This window comes from Elgaria multicarinata, chromosome 10 (assembly GCF_023053635.1).
Source record: "Elgaria multicarinata webbii isolate HBS135686 ecotype San Diego chromosome 10, rElgMul1.1.pri, whole genome shotgun sequence".
In the NCBI taxonomy this organism is placed as follows: Eukaryota; Metazoa; Chordata; class Lepidosauria; order Squamata; family Anguidae; genus Elgaria; species Elgaria multicarinata.
This window is the reverse complement of record NC_086180.1, coordinates 19,550,231-19,565,085: the sequence shown is the minus strand read 5'-3', so window position 1 is coordinate 19,565,085 and position 14,855 is coordinate 19,550,231. Positions and strand designations below refer to the sequence as shown.

At 43.7% G+C, this 14,855-nt stretch overlaps 1 protein-coding gene across 2 annotated transcripts in view; it reads left to right on the top strand.

The window, feature by feature from the left end:
• The first annotated feature begins 1,487 nt into the window (after positions 1 to 1,487).
• The window catches only part of FAM13A (family with sequence similarity 13 member A), a 164,817-nt gene continuing 151,449 nt past the window's right edge, over positions 1,488 to 14,855 (top strand). The window contains exons 1-3 of one of the 2 annotated variants that reach the window (XM_063136233.1): positions 1,488 to 1,533; positions 5,984 to 6,173; positions 12,283 to 12,492. In XM_063136233.1, the coding sequence (XP_062992303.1) occupies positions 1,507 to 1,533; positions 5,984 to 6,173; positions 12,283 to 12,492 (427 nt within the window). In that variant the 5' untranslated portion in view covers positions 1,488 to 1,506. Of the gene's footprint in view, positions 1,534 to 5,926; positions 6,174 to 12,282; positions 12,493 to 14,855 lie in introns of those variants that run through there. The other variant, XM_063136232.1, reaches the window with a different exon arrangement.

Here is a 14,855-nt window from a genome sequence, read left to right as displayed (position 1 = left end):
AGCAAAACCACAATGAAAGTACGTTTTTAAAGGAAACAAAGTGCAATTAAAACCGTGGCTGGTCATTAAGGGAAGGCTTCTTGGAACAACAACGTTTGCAGGAATACAAAGTTGGCACCTTCCTGACCTCCAGAGGCAGGGAATTTGATAGGATGGGGGCCACCACACAGAAGCCTCTTCCCTTGGTGGACTCCAGTCAGACGGTAGATCTATGTGGAACCATCAGGAGCATGCCCTCGGATGACCTCAGTGACTGGGCAGGTTGATAAGGGAGAAGGCGCTCTTGTCAGGAATCCTGGTCCCAAGTTGTTTAGGGCTTTGTAGTACAAGAACCTTAAACCTGGCCCAGTAGTGAATAGGCAGCCAGTGCAGTTCCCTCAGCAAAGGAGTAACATCATGTGCTCCCTTGTTCCTTACACATTCCTGCCTTCCAGCCTTCCCTTTTAGGAGCTAACCACACACATTCAAGCTACACCAGTGTTAATGCTAGTATTAGTTCACTTAAACCAGAACTTTGCAAACCTGATTCTAAACATCATTAAATAAAAAACAACAACCCTGCAATGCTTAAGAAATGTAGGGTGCAATCCTATGCATGTTTAGCCAGGAAAAAGGTTCTACAACTGGTGCATGCTTGGGAGTTGCAAGACCTTTTTTCTGGCTAAACATCCATCCTGAGTATATGTCATGCAGTAGAAGAGATGAAATCTTCACCCAGGAATTGTATCAGTCTAAAGTTTCATTTTGAAACAGGGTTTTAGCAAGTAAGAAATCAAGATCTTTTGGGCACAAATTCAGAAAGCAGTCCAGCATTTTCACCCTATGGCGTTATTTTATTTTGAAATAAAAAGGCAACAAAAAAGAACAACATACATAGTGATATAGCAAAATTACTCAAGAAATATAAAAACTTGATTCTTAATTCTGTCACCCTAGGCGGAATGCTTACTCTCTAATAGCACTTTTGTCCGAGGCAGGATCTACACTACTGCTTTATAACAGTTTATAATGGTTTTGACAACAGTTCAGGCCCAGGACACATTGCATATACGGCTTTGAAACCCTTTCCAACGTGTTATATCCTGCTTGGTGTAGATCTGGTTCGGGTAGAAGGCGCGCGGGGGCGCCCTGTGCAAGGTTAGGCCGAAGCCTCTTGGGAAGCCTCCTTCCTTGGGAAGCCTCCTTCCTTGCACAAAATCCCTGGAAGTCGAGGGAAAAGATCTTGATGGCTTTAAGCCCTGAGTCATGTGACTCCTTCAGACTGCCGATGCAAGAGTCGCTGTCTCGGATTTCACTGGTGCCGCTCTCAGCCATGTGTATCCAAAGCAGCAAGGAGAACCCAACTGGCCGAGGGGAAGAAATCTCGTTTAGGGCTGCTGGGTTTTGATGTCGGAGCTTCCACAGGATGCAAAGCCCTAAGGCTTTCGTGGCTCGGTGGAGGGCCGGGAGCTTCCAGCCAGCAGGCTGCTTAAGGTTTTAGTCCCCTCGGCATCTTCTTCTTGCAGAATGGGGGCCGGCGCCTTGGCCATCTGTGTGAGTACAGCCACTGTGTCTTCTGTATATGGTGATTTGTGGGGGGGGGGGGGGAGAGAAGGAGGCCCTGTTCAGAAGACACCTTTAACCACAATGAATAAGGCTTTCTGCCTTTTCCAGCCGTGGTTTAAGGTGTCTTCTGAACAGGGCCAAAGGGGAAAGCTCTGCTGGGCTGAACTTCGCAAAAACTCGCCAAGCAAGAACAGCAGCGAACTGTTGAGCAAAACAGTCATGCCTGAGTGAGGGCAGGCGAGTGTTTCTGCTTTGCTGTAAAACGAACCCAGCTAGTCAGCGCTGCTTGCTTTCATTGGGGCAGAGAATGCAATGAATGGATCTTTCACAAGTCAGCCTGGACATCCGCGTCTCGCTCGTTCTCTAGTAATTTATAGTAACTGCTTCAAATGCAATCGCAGCAAAGGTCCTAGCCTAATTTCCTGTAATTGATGATGGCGCTTTGTTTTAAGTTTTTTGTTTGTTTTGTTTTGTTTTAATTTGGGAATTAACAGCAAAATCCTATGACTGCCTCCTGAAAAGTAACTCCTTTGTTTGAGTTAAATTGGGTTTACTCCTGGGAATTTGGGTATAGGATTGCGGCCTTAGCAGTTTAAGGCTGTGATCCTATACATACTTGAGAGTAAGCCTCACTGATCACAGTGGAATTTACTTCTGAGCGAACATGCATAGGATCACCCTGTTAAAAAGAAAAAGTATTCTGTTTTGCATTTCTCCTGTTTATTTTGTTTTGTTTTGGTTGATACTACTTCCTGAAATTGTTTCTGTAATAGCCGGTAGTAAAGTGTTTGGGTTTGTAGTGTTTGGTTTTGCAATTAAGATAGTTGCATAAATGCCAGACTGTGTGTGTTTAGAAAGAAAGACAAGCAAGAAAGATAAATCCAGTTTGCTTCCCAAAGTAGGACTCCCCTCGTTTTTTCCTATTGCACTTTGTTGGTGAAAATGGCTGAAATTCTCAATGCAGTTTATCTCAAAAGAGGCTTACTCCTAAGCAAGTATGTGCATGTTTGCCACCAGTATGGATACCTTTGAAGCAGCCTTTTTCAAAAATGAGCTGCTTGTTAACTCTTATGTGTGTAAAGGCATTTTAACAACATTATCATGTAGGGTTGATTTCTTGTGTGTTTTAAAAATTTGAACTAACCATTTCCAAAGTGGATGCTTCAGAGAGAAAGACTTGCTCTTCCATTCATAAATTTTGCCTTTTCATTGGCACTTTAGACTAGTGGATTCAGGGGATGGGTGGACAAAAAGACCATGCCTCCTTCTTTGCTTTCTGAAAACAAATAACATCTAAAAGAACTAGTTTTTCCAACTCTTTTATGTCCCCTTTGAGCCTTTTCAGCAGTTCTGAAAGTCAGTGCACAGAAGTTAGCTCGACTGAGTTCAATGGGATTTACTCTGAGGTAAGGGTGTGTTGGCTTACAGCCTTAGTTCTTAAAACAATGGACATTTTGCTCTGTCTTCCTTGTGGTTCTGTTACAGGATTTGTAAGAACATACAATGCTTGTTTAGAACTATTTCTCTCCCCAACCTTCAGAATGGAAATACTTGCATCGTTTGAAGAGTACAAAGTAACGTTTTGTAATAGTGGCTTAGAGCAGGCCCAGACAGTGGCCTGGTTTGCGTATCACAACAACACAGAACTTTTAAAACTCTGGGTTGTTGGGAATGAGCCAAGGGTGATTCAAAGGAGTAGCAAAACAACCCAGAGATGCTCCATCCGTGGGTTGTTTAGAGTGATGTGCAAAGCAGCAGCTCTGACTTGCTGAGCAGGAGACAAGCCAAATGCTTGTCTCTCATAGTGTCACGCTAACCTGGGTACCCCAACCTTTTTGGCTCAGTCGGCACATTTGGAATTTTGAAAGTCTTGTGGGTGCTCTCACAAAATGGCTGCCATGCAGGGGCGGGGGGGGACTTGTCCGCTGATAAAATGGCTATCATGGCCAGTCATAAAACACTCCCAGGTGACAACCTGGCCAGACTAAAAGAAAAGTAGCCCCATCCCCAAGAACCTAAGAACAAGGAAGAGGTGGGGACCAAACTCCAAAACACAATACCACTCTTTTGAATCCTGATAACGATGACAGCACTTTGCTTTGTAGTATGTCAGCTTCCCAGTTTAAAAATATCAGCAGCCAGGTTTTAGGGTTCAATCCTACGCATGTTTAGCAGAAAAAGTGCTACGACTCTCAGCATGACCCAGTCAGCAGGTTGGCAGGTTCCTGTTGACTTCTGCCTTCAATAGGTTCAATTACGATGCCTTTTATGCTTCTTACAGGGGAAGGGAATGAAAAGGAGGGAGCTTGAGAACACATGAAATGCTCCCAATTTTCTAAACATTGGGAACATTTCATGGGTGGAAGTATTTACATGTACTTGGAAGTGTGTGGGATCAGCGGCAACCAAGCAGGTGAAAATGTATGTAAATGGGTGCAGGCTTCTTCATGAGGCACGGATTCTAGCACCTTGGGGATGGGGCATGTCGGAGTAGTCTTGAGCTGAAGTTGCTATCTATTTTCCATATGTAAAATTATAGGAGTTATGAAGCCCTCATCTCAACTACTGCTGCAAGAAGGAATGAAATATAAATGGCAGAACTTCTTTGCTTGCATTAGTAATTTATTCATTTATTTTTATTGCATTTTTATACCGCCCAATAGCCGAAGCTCTCTGGGAGGTTCAGATTGACACATGGCCAGATAGCACCATAGGGCTGCCTCCTGCAACCTGACACATCTGTAGGGTACCAGGTTAGGAGCAGCACACCGCTTACGCAAGGGATTTAACACTTCCCAGGGGAAGCCCCGAGACTATCGTAAATGCTCGATTCTGGAAGGAGGCAGGTTGGCGGGAGGTTCCTTATGACATTTCCGCCAACCTGCCTCCTTCCAGAAATGAGTGTTTCCGCTCATTTTGGGTTTCCCTGGAAGCGCTAAATCACCGTAGCGCAAGGAATAGGGGCTACTTTCGAAACAGAATTGAAGAAATTTATTTATTGCATTTCTATACCGCCCAATAGCTGAAGCTCTCTGGGCAGTTTGCAAAAATTAAGTGCCCCATTGGTTTCGTCCCTTAGCTTACAAAGCATAACATATAAATCCCATGTAGGCATTTGCTTGGATCCCACTTACAGCTAAAGTGTGGTGCAGTGGTGAGAATGTTAGACTGGGAGTCGGGAGATCCGGGTTCTAGTCCCCATTCGGCCATGGAAGCTCACTGGGTGACTGGACCAGTCACAGACTCTCAGCCCAACCTACCCCACAGGGTTGTTGTGAGGATAAATGGAGAGGAGGAGGATTATGTACACCACCTTGGGTTCCTTGGAGGAAAACAGGTGGGATAGAAGTACAATAATAAAAATAAATAATAAATAAATAAACAGTGGATGGGATGTTCGCATGCTCCCAAACATCCTTGCGCCCCCGCCTACGTTATAGATCTTTGTGCATTGAGCATGAAGGTTTGTGAGTGTGTTTGGCTTATAACTGCAGTTTTACTAGAAACAAGATGAGGGTTGTGATGCTTAATACACTTACTAGGGAGTACGATCCATTGACCACAGTGGGAGCTGTTTCCAAGTAAACATGCATAGGATTGTCAGTTTAAAATAGATTTTTCTACAGTCGGCATAATCCAGGTGACTTTTGGCTTCAGTCAGAACCAGTCAAAATTCTGGAGGAGCTATCCAAGGCTTGATCTACACCAAGCAGGATATAACACTTTTAAAACGGTATGAAAACTGTATATGCAATGTGTCCTGGGCCTGAACAGTTGTCACAACCCTTATAAACCATTATAAGCAGTAGTGTAGATCCTGCCAACGGTGCAAAGCATGTGCTCTGACCACTGAGCTATCGCCCTTTCCTAATTAGATAATGAGATGACATCGTATCTGCCAGTCAGGCTTTCTGCTATGGTGCACACCTATAGGAAAAATCCAGATTGTGTAGTAGCTTGTTTTTAACACTGCTCTTCTGTACTGCAGAGTAAAAAAAAACAACCATTTTTTTCTGTGCCATGTGACTGTGTCAGGTTTATTCTGGACTTTACCTTTATGTTTACACTGGCCTTTCGGAGGAGACGGCTTCCATTCATAGAGAATCTTTGATTTCCGTTCCACCCACATTTGCTTTGGCAGTGTAGCTTCGATACTTCCAAGTTATCCCCTCTGTTGCTTGGCTACATATTTAGGCTCCTCCTCTTGGCTTTCTTTTTTCTTTTCATCCTGGTGTGTAATGTAGGTGCTGTTTCAGGCCCAGATCTTTTCAGAGGCGTTTTATCCTCCGCAGAGGGTTTTGCTGTGAACACCCTCAAAAAGAGGCTTCTATTCCCCAAAACGGCCACTTTCGCTCGTGTCTGGCTTGTGCTTCGGAGAGGCATGCAGCCCCCTGTAGTCGCTCAGACTGACTGTTCTCTCTTCCTCTGCTCTTTCAAGCAAAGCAAATCGGCGGTCAGGCTGAAAGAAGATATGAAGAAGATCGCAGGGCCGCCGCTGAACAGGCTGAGGGGGACCTCTTGCCGAAAAGTCTTTGGCGTCAGCCTCCAGGAGATGCAGCAGCGGGGGCTGAGCAAGAATGGGATTCCAGCTGTGGTGTGGGATATTGTGGAATACTTGACTTGGCATGGTAAGCTGAAGGCAAAGTCCTTCCTTTAAAAAAAAGGGCTGTAAGAGAGGGAAAGTATACCTTTCAGGGAATAGCTGCTCTACAAACTTATATCAATTTTATCTCAGTCTGCCATAGCTCTCTCTCCCCTTCCCACCCCGAGAATCCTGGGAATTGTAGTTTTGTGGTGCGGGGACTTCTCTGTTAGAAATTCCTAGCCCTGCTTTCAGGGTGAGCAAAAGATGATTAAACTAGTCTAAATCTATAGTGGAGATGTATGAACATTCTTTTATTTTACTTAGTACATTTAATTATTAAAATTAATTTTCCAAATACAGAGACAAGCAGACAAATCAAGAAGAATTTAAATCTAGTTATTGACAGAGGGGTGGTACATTTCACGTTTCCCCCCTTTACTTTACAGATAAAAATATATGTGGGATCCACTGGGTGCTTGGAGGTTTTCTTTATGGTTCTTCATAATAACAAATTATATTTTGTCTCTTTCTTCCATCATGCAACTTGAGGAGGGGGTTCTTCCACATCATCTCCTATCCAGGAACCAACTGCACCAAGGCCATTTCATTTATTACATTTCTATACCACCCAATAGCTGAAGCTCTCTGGGCTGTTCACAAAGTTGAAAAACCTTAAAAATACATTATGTATAATATTTATTTATTTATTATTGCATTTATATCCCACTTTTTTTTCCTGTAAGGAACCCAAAGCGGTGTACATAATCCTCTCCACTTTATCCTCACAACAACAACCCTGTGAGGTGGGTTGGGCTGAGAGTCTGCAACTGGCTCAAAGTCACCCGGAGGGTTTCCATGGCTGAGTGGGGACTAGAACCCGGAACTCCCGACTCCCAGTCTGACACTCTAGCCACTACACCACTACTATTAAAAACATTGGAATACAAACATACAGCATACACAGACAAACACAGATATCTAAACAATTTTAAACAATCAACAGTAAGAAAAATCCAGGACCTGATTAAAACCTTACCATAAGTTGCCAAATGCCTGAGAAAAGAGGAAGGGCTTAACATGGTGCTGAAAAGATAACAATGTTGGTGCCAGGCAGGCTTCGTCAAGGAGATAGTTTCATAAATGGAGTGGAGGACGCTACCAAGAAACCCTTCTCATTCATTGCCACCTTCTGGGCCTTCCTCGGAGAAGGGCCTTAGATGATGAATGTAGTATACGGGTAGGTTCGTGCCAGGAGAGGTGCTCCATCAGCAAGGTTCCGTAAGATGGCAGCATTCTCTATCCCCAGATCAAGCTCTGGTATTTACATTATATAGTTTAGAAATGGGGAAAAGGAGCCCAGAATGGTTTTCAAAGGTCCATATCTGCTTGGGTGGCAGGGATCCCCAAACCTTTTGGGATGGTGAGTACATTTGGAATTTTGAGAGTGTGCCCTAGGCATTCTCACAAAATAGCTGGGGGTGGGGTGGGGTTGCCCATTCACCACATGGTTGCCAAGGGCAGTCACAAAACACCTATTTCCCAGATGGCAAACAAATCGGTTTGACTAAATGAGAAGTAACTTTGGTAAGAACTGAAGGCAAAATGGGGTCTAAGCTTCAAAACACAAATCGATTGTTTCGAACCCCCAATTTTCCACTCCAATTCCTATTTCATAGAACGCAAACTGATGAGGTTGGGAGACGATGAACCTGCCCACGAAACTGAATAGAAGAAAGAGGTGGGTTCTGAGTCCCAAATACTGAATCTCACATTCACCCCCACGAGCCGCAACAAAATACCCATTTCACAGAAGGCAAATCGGTGATGCTTAGAGAAACGCACACAAACAGCACATTCCTCCCCTGATGTGGATCTCTTTTTTCTGTGTGGCTGCTGGGCAGACTTCAGAATGAAGCAGTGATCTGCATCCGCCTGCCATTTTTATTTTCTGACAGTGCATTCGTGGAAATAAACATAGCACTGGGGGCTGAGGTTTCACTTTGCAGCATAGCATGCCTGCCTGCCTCCCAGTATTAACGTATTTCTTCGATTCTAAGACGCACTTTTTTCCCATATAAACATCTTTAAAAATGGGGTGCGTCTTAGAATCGCGGGTGCATTTATTATTTCTTAGAATCAAAGCGTTTTTTCTGTTGGTGGTACTGATATTATATATACCTGTTGGACTCTTCCCCCACCCCCACAGGGCAAACTGCCATCTTGGCCCTGTGGGGAAGAAGGAGGACCGAGGGGACAGGAGCAGGCAGAAGTAACATCGGGGCCTGCTCCTGTTGGACTCTCTCTCTCTCTCTCTCTCTCTCTCTCTCTCTCTCTCTCTCTCTCTTTCTCTCTCCTCCCTCCCTCCCTCCTGGACTCCTTTTCCTTGTGTGTCATGTCTTTATTAGATTGTAAGCCTGAGGGCAGGGACTGTCTTTTTTGCTAAGTGTAAGCCGCTCCGAGAGCCTTTTTTGGCTGAGGAGTGGGGTATAAGTATGATAAATAAATAAATAAATAAATAGTGTGCGCCTTACAATCGATGGCGTCTTAGAATAGAAGAAATGCGGTATTTTTATTTATTTTTTAAAAATCAAAATAATTTCAGGAGAGGCAGGGAGCTTAGTGGGTACCAGAGGAAGTTTCCATGGGCACCATAATGCCAGCACTATGATGCCACTCTGTGCAAACAGGCTGAAATGGAAAACTCCAGTGCAATGCAGGATCCTTGGTCAATTACCAGCCTTGAAAGTAAAATAACATCTCCCCCTTTAGGGAGGGGTAGGGAAGCAACCTACATACATTTTACCTGGACAAAGAAAGTCTGGCACTTACAGTTAATGAAACATATCCTGTTTTTTACCAACTACCCAAAGCCAGTGGGCATCCTATCTCAGCAGGAGCACATAGTGTATTTCCTGCAACTTACATCAGCCCTCCCTGCAAAGACTGTAGGCTTTAATCAAGACCCAGTACATAAAATAGAATATATCTTCAATAATTATAAAACAGCACGAGCTCTAATCACCTTCGCCACGCCATCCATTGCAGCCAGAATGTATGACAGCCGTATTGGGGACCCCAGAATCAAAGATGTTGACATGTGAGACCCAAGTTCAACTCCTATCTTACGGGCTCCCAGTTTGATTATGGGCCAGCAATTATGTTCTCTCCCTGAGCCATATCTTCACTTGTAAGTCACTTGCCACCGTTTCTTTGCATGGATGACTCGGGCCTGACTGACACATGCAGCAGAACGAGGTGGTGGGATGCTGAGGCGGTAGAACAGAATGCACACCACTTCAGTGAAGGCACCATTTATTAATTTTTTAAAAAAAGCTTCCGTACCTTAAAAACTTCCTGTAAAGTAGAAAAACCATGACAAAGAGTTTTTGATACAGGGGAGCAAAGAGAGGCAATATCCAACCACCTGTAATCTGAAAAGGTGTCACCCCCCCCTCCTTTTAGACATCTGCATAGGGTACTCCTGTAGGCAATGGAAGCTGGGGGCTCTGACATCAGTGGGGCTGTGAATTCACTCCAGGTTTCCATCAGAACTATCAGAATTCTAAAGGAGTGATCCACCGTGCAAAACAGACAATACACTATACATACTGGTGGTCTGACCCAAATAAGGCAACTTTACGTTTTATTTTCATCCCTCCCTTGCTCCAAGTAGCTCAAGACAGCAAGCATGGTTCTCCTTCCGCTGGTTTTAACCTCTCAGCAACGACCCTATGAGGTTGGTTAGGCAGAGAGGGAGGGAGGGAGGGAGTGCCCCAATATCACCCAGTGAGCTATGTGGGGATTGTCCTAGACTTTCTGATCCTAATTTGACACTCAGATGTCCTTATCCTGCTGCCCTCTAGATGTTTTGGATTACAGCTCCCAGCATTCCTGACCATTTGCCATGCTGATTGGGGAAGATGGGAGTTAAGGTCCCAAACATCTATCTATCTATTTATTTATTTATTTATTTATTTATTTATTTATTATTACATTTTTTATACCGCCCAATAGCCAAAGCTCTCTGTAGGGTATCAGGTTGCAGAACAGTGGCTCTAATTACTACATTACTTCTAGTTCTAACATCCATATGATCCTGCCTGTACTTTAAGATCAACTTCAGAACTCCTGGTTATACAGCTTAGGGATTTTTTTAAAAAAGTTCATTGGTATATAAATCTATTAAATAAATGTCTGCCTGCCTACCAGATCATTTGGGTTGTTGGGCATAAAAGACAAGGGCCTTTTTGGTGGCAGCCCCATGTTTCTGGAATTCCCTTCTGAATTAATTATGCTCAGCCTCTACCAGTGCAGGTTTTCAGATAGAGCTTTAAAATGTATCTCTTCCACGGTGCCTTTGCCTGAGAGGTTGTGTGCGTGTGTGCAACTGACATTGGGTCTGTTCAGACAACATGGTAAACCATGGTTAAGCCGCGAACCCTTTTGCAGCAAATGGTTAGTGAGTGTGTTTAAGCCATGGTTATGTAGCCACCATGGTTAAGAATGGTTCATATGACACTTTAAGCCGTTCAGAAGACACCTTAAACCACGGCTTTAACCATGGTGGTTAAGCCAGAAAGCCAGGCTGTGTTCAGAAGGCACCGTAAAACATGGCTTTAACCACGGTGACTAAGGCAAAAAGCCTGACTTCTGAACGGGGACATTGTGTTTAGCTCAAAATGCTTAACCACCGTGTCGTCTGAACAGGGTCTTTGTGTGCTTCTACGCTAAATATTTTATTTATTGGAATCCCTATGGTAAAGTTTAGATCAACGATGCTTAAACCACTGTCTCATAGTATTGCATACCAATATGATGTGCCTAATAATGTATCTATCTTTCATGAATGCTGCTTTGTGATGGCATGGCCCTGGAAAGTGGCGTATAAATATATTAAATTACGTCCATACAATATAGAGAAAGAACACTCATAAAAATGGACCCTAGTATAGATGTACCTTATAACTGTCTAACAAAGAACTCATTCACAATCGGAGATGCTGTTCACAGAATGTACCCTGTGCGTTACCTTTGTTCCGTTTCTTACTGCTAGTGAGATGAGAACACCTAAGAAAGCAACAAGCTAAACTTTTTTGTTAAACTGAAGTAACTCTTTATGGCAATGTGCTGCTTTTCTGAATGCTCTATCTTTCTCTCTCCGGCCTACGCATTTATCATGTCCTGTGGTTTTGAAAAGGGCTTTTGTTTGGAGGACGAAGTAATATGTAATCTCAATGGGAGTATCAGAACTGCTCAACTTCTGGTTTAAACAGAAATTAGAACATAAGATCAGACCAAGGGTCCATCTAGTCCAGCATTCTGTTCACACAGTAGCCAACAAGCTGCTGACCGAAAGCCCACAAGCAGGACCTGAGTGCAAAAACACCCTCCCACCCATCTTCCACAGCAACTGGTGTACCTAGGCTTACTGCGGCTGGTACTGGAGGTATAGGAAATACTTTTTCTGCACTGTGTCCTGTTGTCCAGAAGATGGCAGAGTGGGATTTTCTATATGTACATAGAAGTTTTCTGTCTTAGCTGTTTCAGGACCTTTCCAGACAGTCTATAATAATTAGCATGAAGCATTTTATAGTGTCGGGAGGTGGCATTGAAAAACAGTCACTCAGTGGTGTAATGGAACCAGGGCTGAAGCACTGGGATTTTATTTTTTTATTAGCAGCTCATCTCAGACATCCCGGGGGGTGGGTAAGGGGTGGAGGGAGTTTATGCCAATGGAGGCTTTTTAATTCTTTTAACACACTCACACACCCCAAGGAGGAGGGATTTTGGGGAAAAAACAGGTGGGTGGGAAAGGCTTATCCTCCCCTTTCCCAGAGTATCGTGGTCCCAATCCAAGTTGAGGCTGCATCTGCTTACACAAAGGTAAAGACAACTATGCAGAACACTGTGTGATGACCGGAAAGTTTATTTGGCCCTCAGATCTTTTGCCACCTCATTCCCACCACATTCTGCTGCATGTGTAGACTGGGCCTCAGTTTCTGGCCCTTATTTGCTGTTAAAGGGAGGGAAAAGCCGGCTTGAGGGGTTGGTTATGTGTAGCTTTTGCCCTCCGCTATTCTGTCAGTGCATTTTTAACGCAGGGCAGTTGGGTATACCAGTTATTTTGTCTCCTTTCTCATGTATGATTACAGGGCTGAAACAGGAAGGTCTTTTCAGGGTGAACGGGAACCTGAAAACAGTGGAGCAGCTGCAAGCCAAGTATGAGAGCGGAGAGGAAGTGGAGTTGGCAGCAGAGGGCGACGTCAGCTCAGTGGCCAGCTTGCTGAAATTATTTCTGAGAGAGCTCCCAGAGCGGGTGATCCCTGCCGCAGCGCACGCCAAATTCGTACAGCTTTATCAAGGTGACGATCTTTCATTGAACAGACATCCTACATCTTCCGTCGCCAACGTGGTGCCCTTCAGATGTCTTGGACTACAAGTCCCAGCATCCCCTAGATAGTCCAACACATCTGAGGGGGGCGTGGTTGGCTGGCCCGCTAGTCGTAATTACAGTTTGGAAAGCCTTTAACAGACATGTTCATATTCCGCGCCCGAGAGGATCCATATTCCCAATCACAGAAAGGCAAGTTCTGTTCTCCAAAAAAATAGGGCTGTTCACACAGTAGTTGAGTATGGGTTGTTGTTAAACCATGGGTTGTTGGTTGAGCTGTGGGTTAGCGTGTTGTGTTAAAAAGCTACACTGCATGGTTAAAAAGCCACCCTGTGGAGAATGCCCTGGGTTCATTATTTTTATTTATTTATTTATTTATTTATTTATTTATTTATTTATATAGCACCATCAATGTACATGGTGCTGTACAGAGTAAAACAGTAAATAGCAAGACCCTGCCGCATAGGCTTACATTCTAATAAAATCATAATAAAACAATAAGGAGGGGGAGAGAATGCACCAAACAGGCACAGGGTAGGGTAAAACTAGCAGTATAAAGTCAGAACAAAATCAAGTTTTAAAAGCTTTAGGAAAAAGAAAAGTTTTTAGCTGAGCTTTAGCTTTAGCTGGGTTCAGACAACACGTTAACCCACACTTAGTGGTTAAGTGTGGATTGTTGTTAAACCATGGATTGTTTGTTGATCTGTAGGTTAGCGTGTTGTCTGAACCCAGGGCATTTTCCACAGGGTGGCTTTTTAACCATGCAGTGTAACTTTTTAACACAACACGCTGGACAACCCAATAACAAACCATGGGTTCTCACACTGGCTTGTTCAAGAAAATTAAGCCACACTGCATGGTTAACAAGCCACCTAGCAGAAAATGTCCTGGGTTCAGACAACACACCAACACATGGTTTAACTAACAGCCCACAGTTCAACAACAGCTCATGCTCAACCACTGAGTGTGGGTTAGTGTATTGTGCAAACCCAGTCAATGTATATGAGTAAACGTATATGAAAAGGAAGGGAAAAAAAGGAGTGAATGGCTTGTTTTGAGATGGGAATCCTGTGTCAGACTATGTTTAAGATTTTACACCAGGGCTAAGCAACCTGGTGCCTTCCAGATGTTTTGGACTACATATCCCATAAGCCCAAGCACGGCCAGAGATTATGAGGGTTGTTGTACAAAACATTTAGCAGGCACTCGGTTATCTACCTATGATTTGCACAATTAAATGTTCCATCATCATCATCATCATGCTTCCACATAGAAAACTAAATGTTAGACAAAAGGTATATAGCCTAGTTTTCTTCCTGACATGCATCTGTTCTTTACCTACAGAGAATAATTTTGCATGGAGGAGCATTCAGTTGTGTGATTCAGTTCAAAGTGGTACAGTCCAGACACAGGTTTATTTATTTAAAGTATTTTTATCTCACTCCTCAGCCCCCAAAGGCTCTCAGAGTGGCTTACAAACAATTGGTAAGTGCCTGTAGCCTCACAATGGGGAAAGAAAAGCCACGATACATAAGGAAAGAGGAGTGGGGAGGGAAAAGGAAAAAAATAAGTGACATGGGTGGCCCTGCTTACCCTCTCATCTTTTGGACTCGATGGGCAGCAGGCCCTGATGTTCCCTTTGTCTTCTTTTGTCTCTCTTTCTGCACTTCAATGAGAATTAGGCCATTGTTTTAGGGCAAAATATGCCACTCATCAGTATAATTCCTTTTTTTTTTCCCCCGTAGCCCAAATTAAATTCTTATATGTAACTTGTAAAATGCTGAATACTTTGTAATAGAAGTGCAAATGATTTCTGACTCTGAACCTTCAGTCGAGCAGGGCTCTGACAGTAACAATGCCCTTTCGGTCTGCTATTTTTGGCTATTTGGTGGTGAAGTTTTTTCCCAAGGCTACTCGCCCCTTGATCTTGAACTTGTGTTTTGATAAGATCAAGGTTAGCAGTGAAGAAGAAGAATGGTTTGCTTGTTTGCAGCCATAAAGGCCCCAGATATTTATCACCCAGCAAAGCACGCAAAGCTGTTTTGTGTTGAATATAATGTTCTGCAAAGGAGTAATAACAATAAAGGGACATGTGTTCCTGTACTGTTTACAGATAACACAAATGGTGGTTTAGGAAGTGGGTTAGAGGGCTTGACTGTCTATGACACTCTTATTTTGCAGAATAGGGGATATTTCAGCTGTTGGAGCGGCTATGGATAGCATGACATGTTAGTGCCCCAAAAGCTCTTTGCCATGCGTCTGTCGTAATGTGTGAAAGGAAGTTGGGTTGAGAGAGTGTGCAGACTGTTTTGTCATCCATAGCTTTTGTGTCCT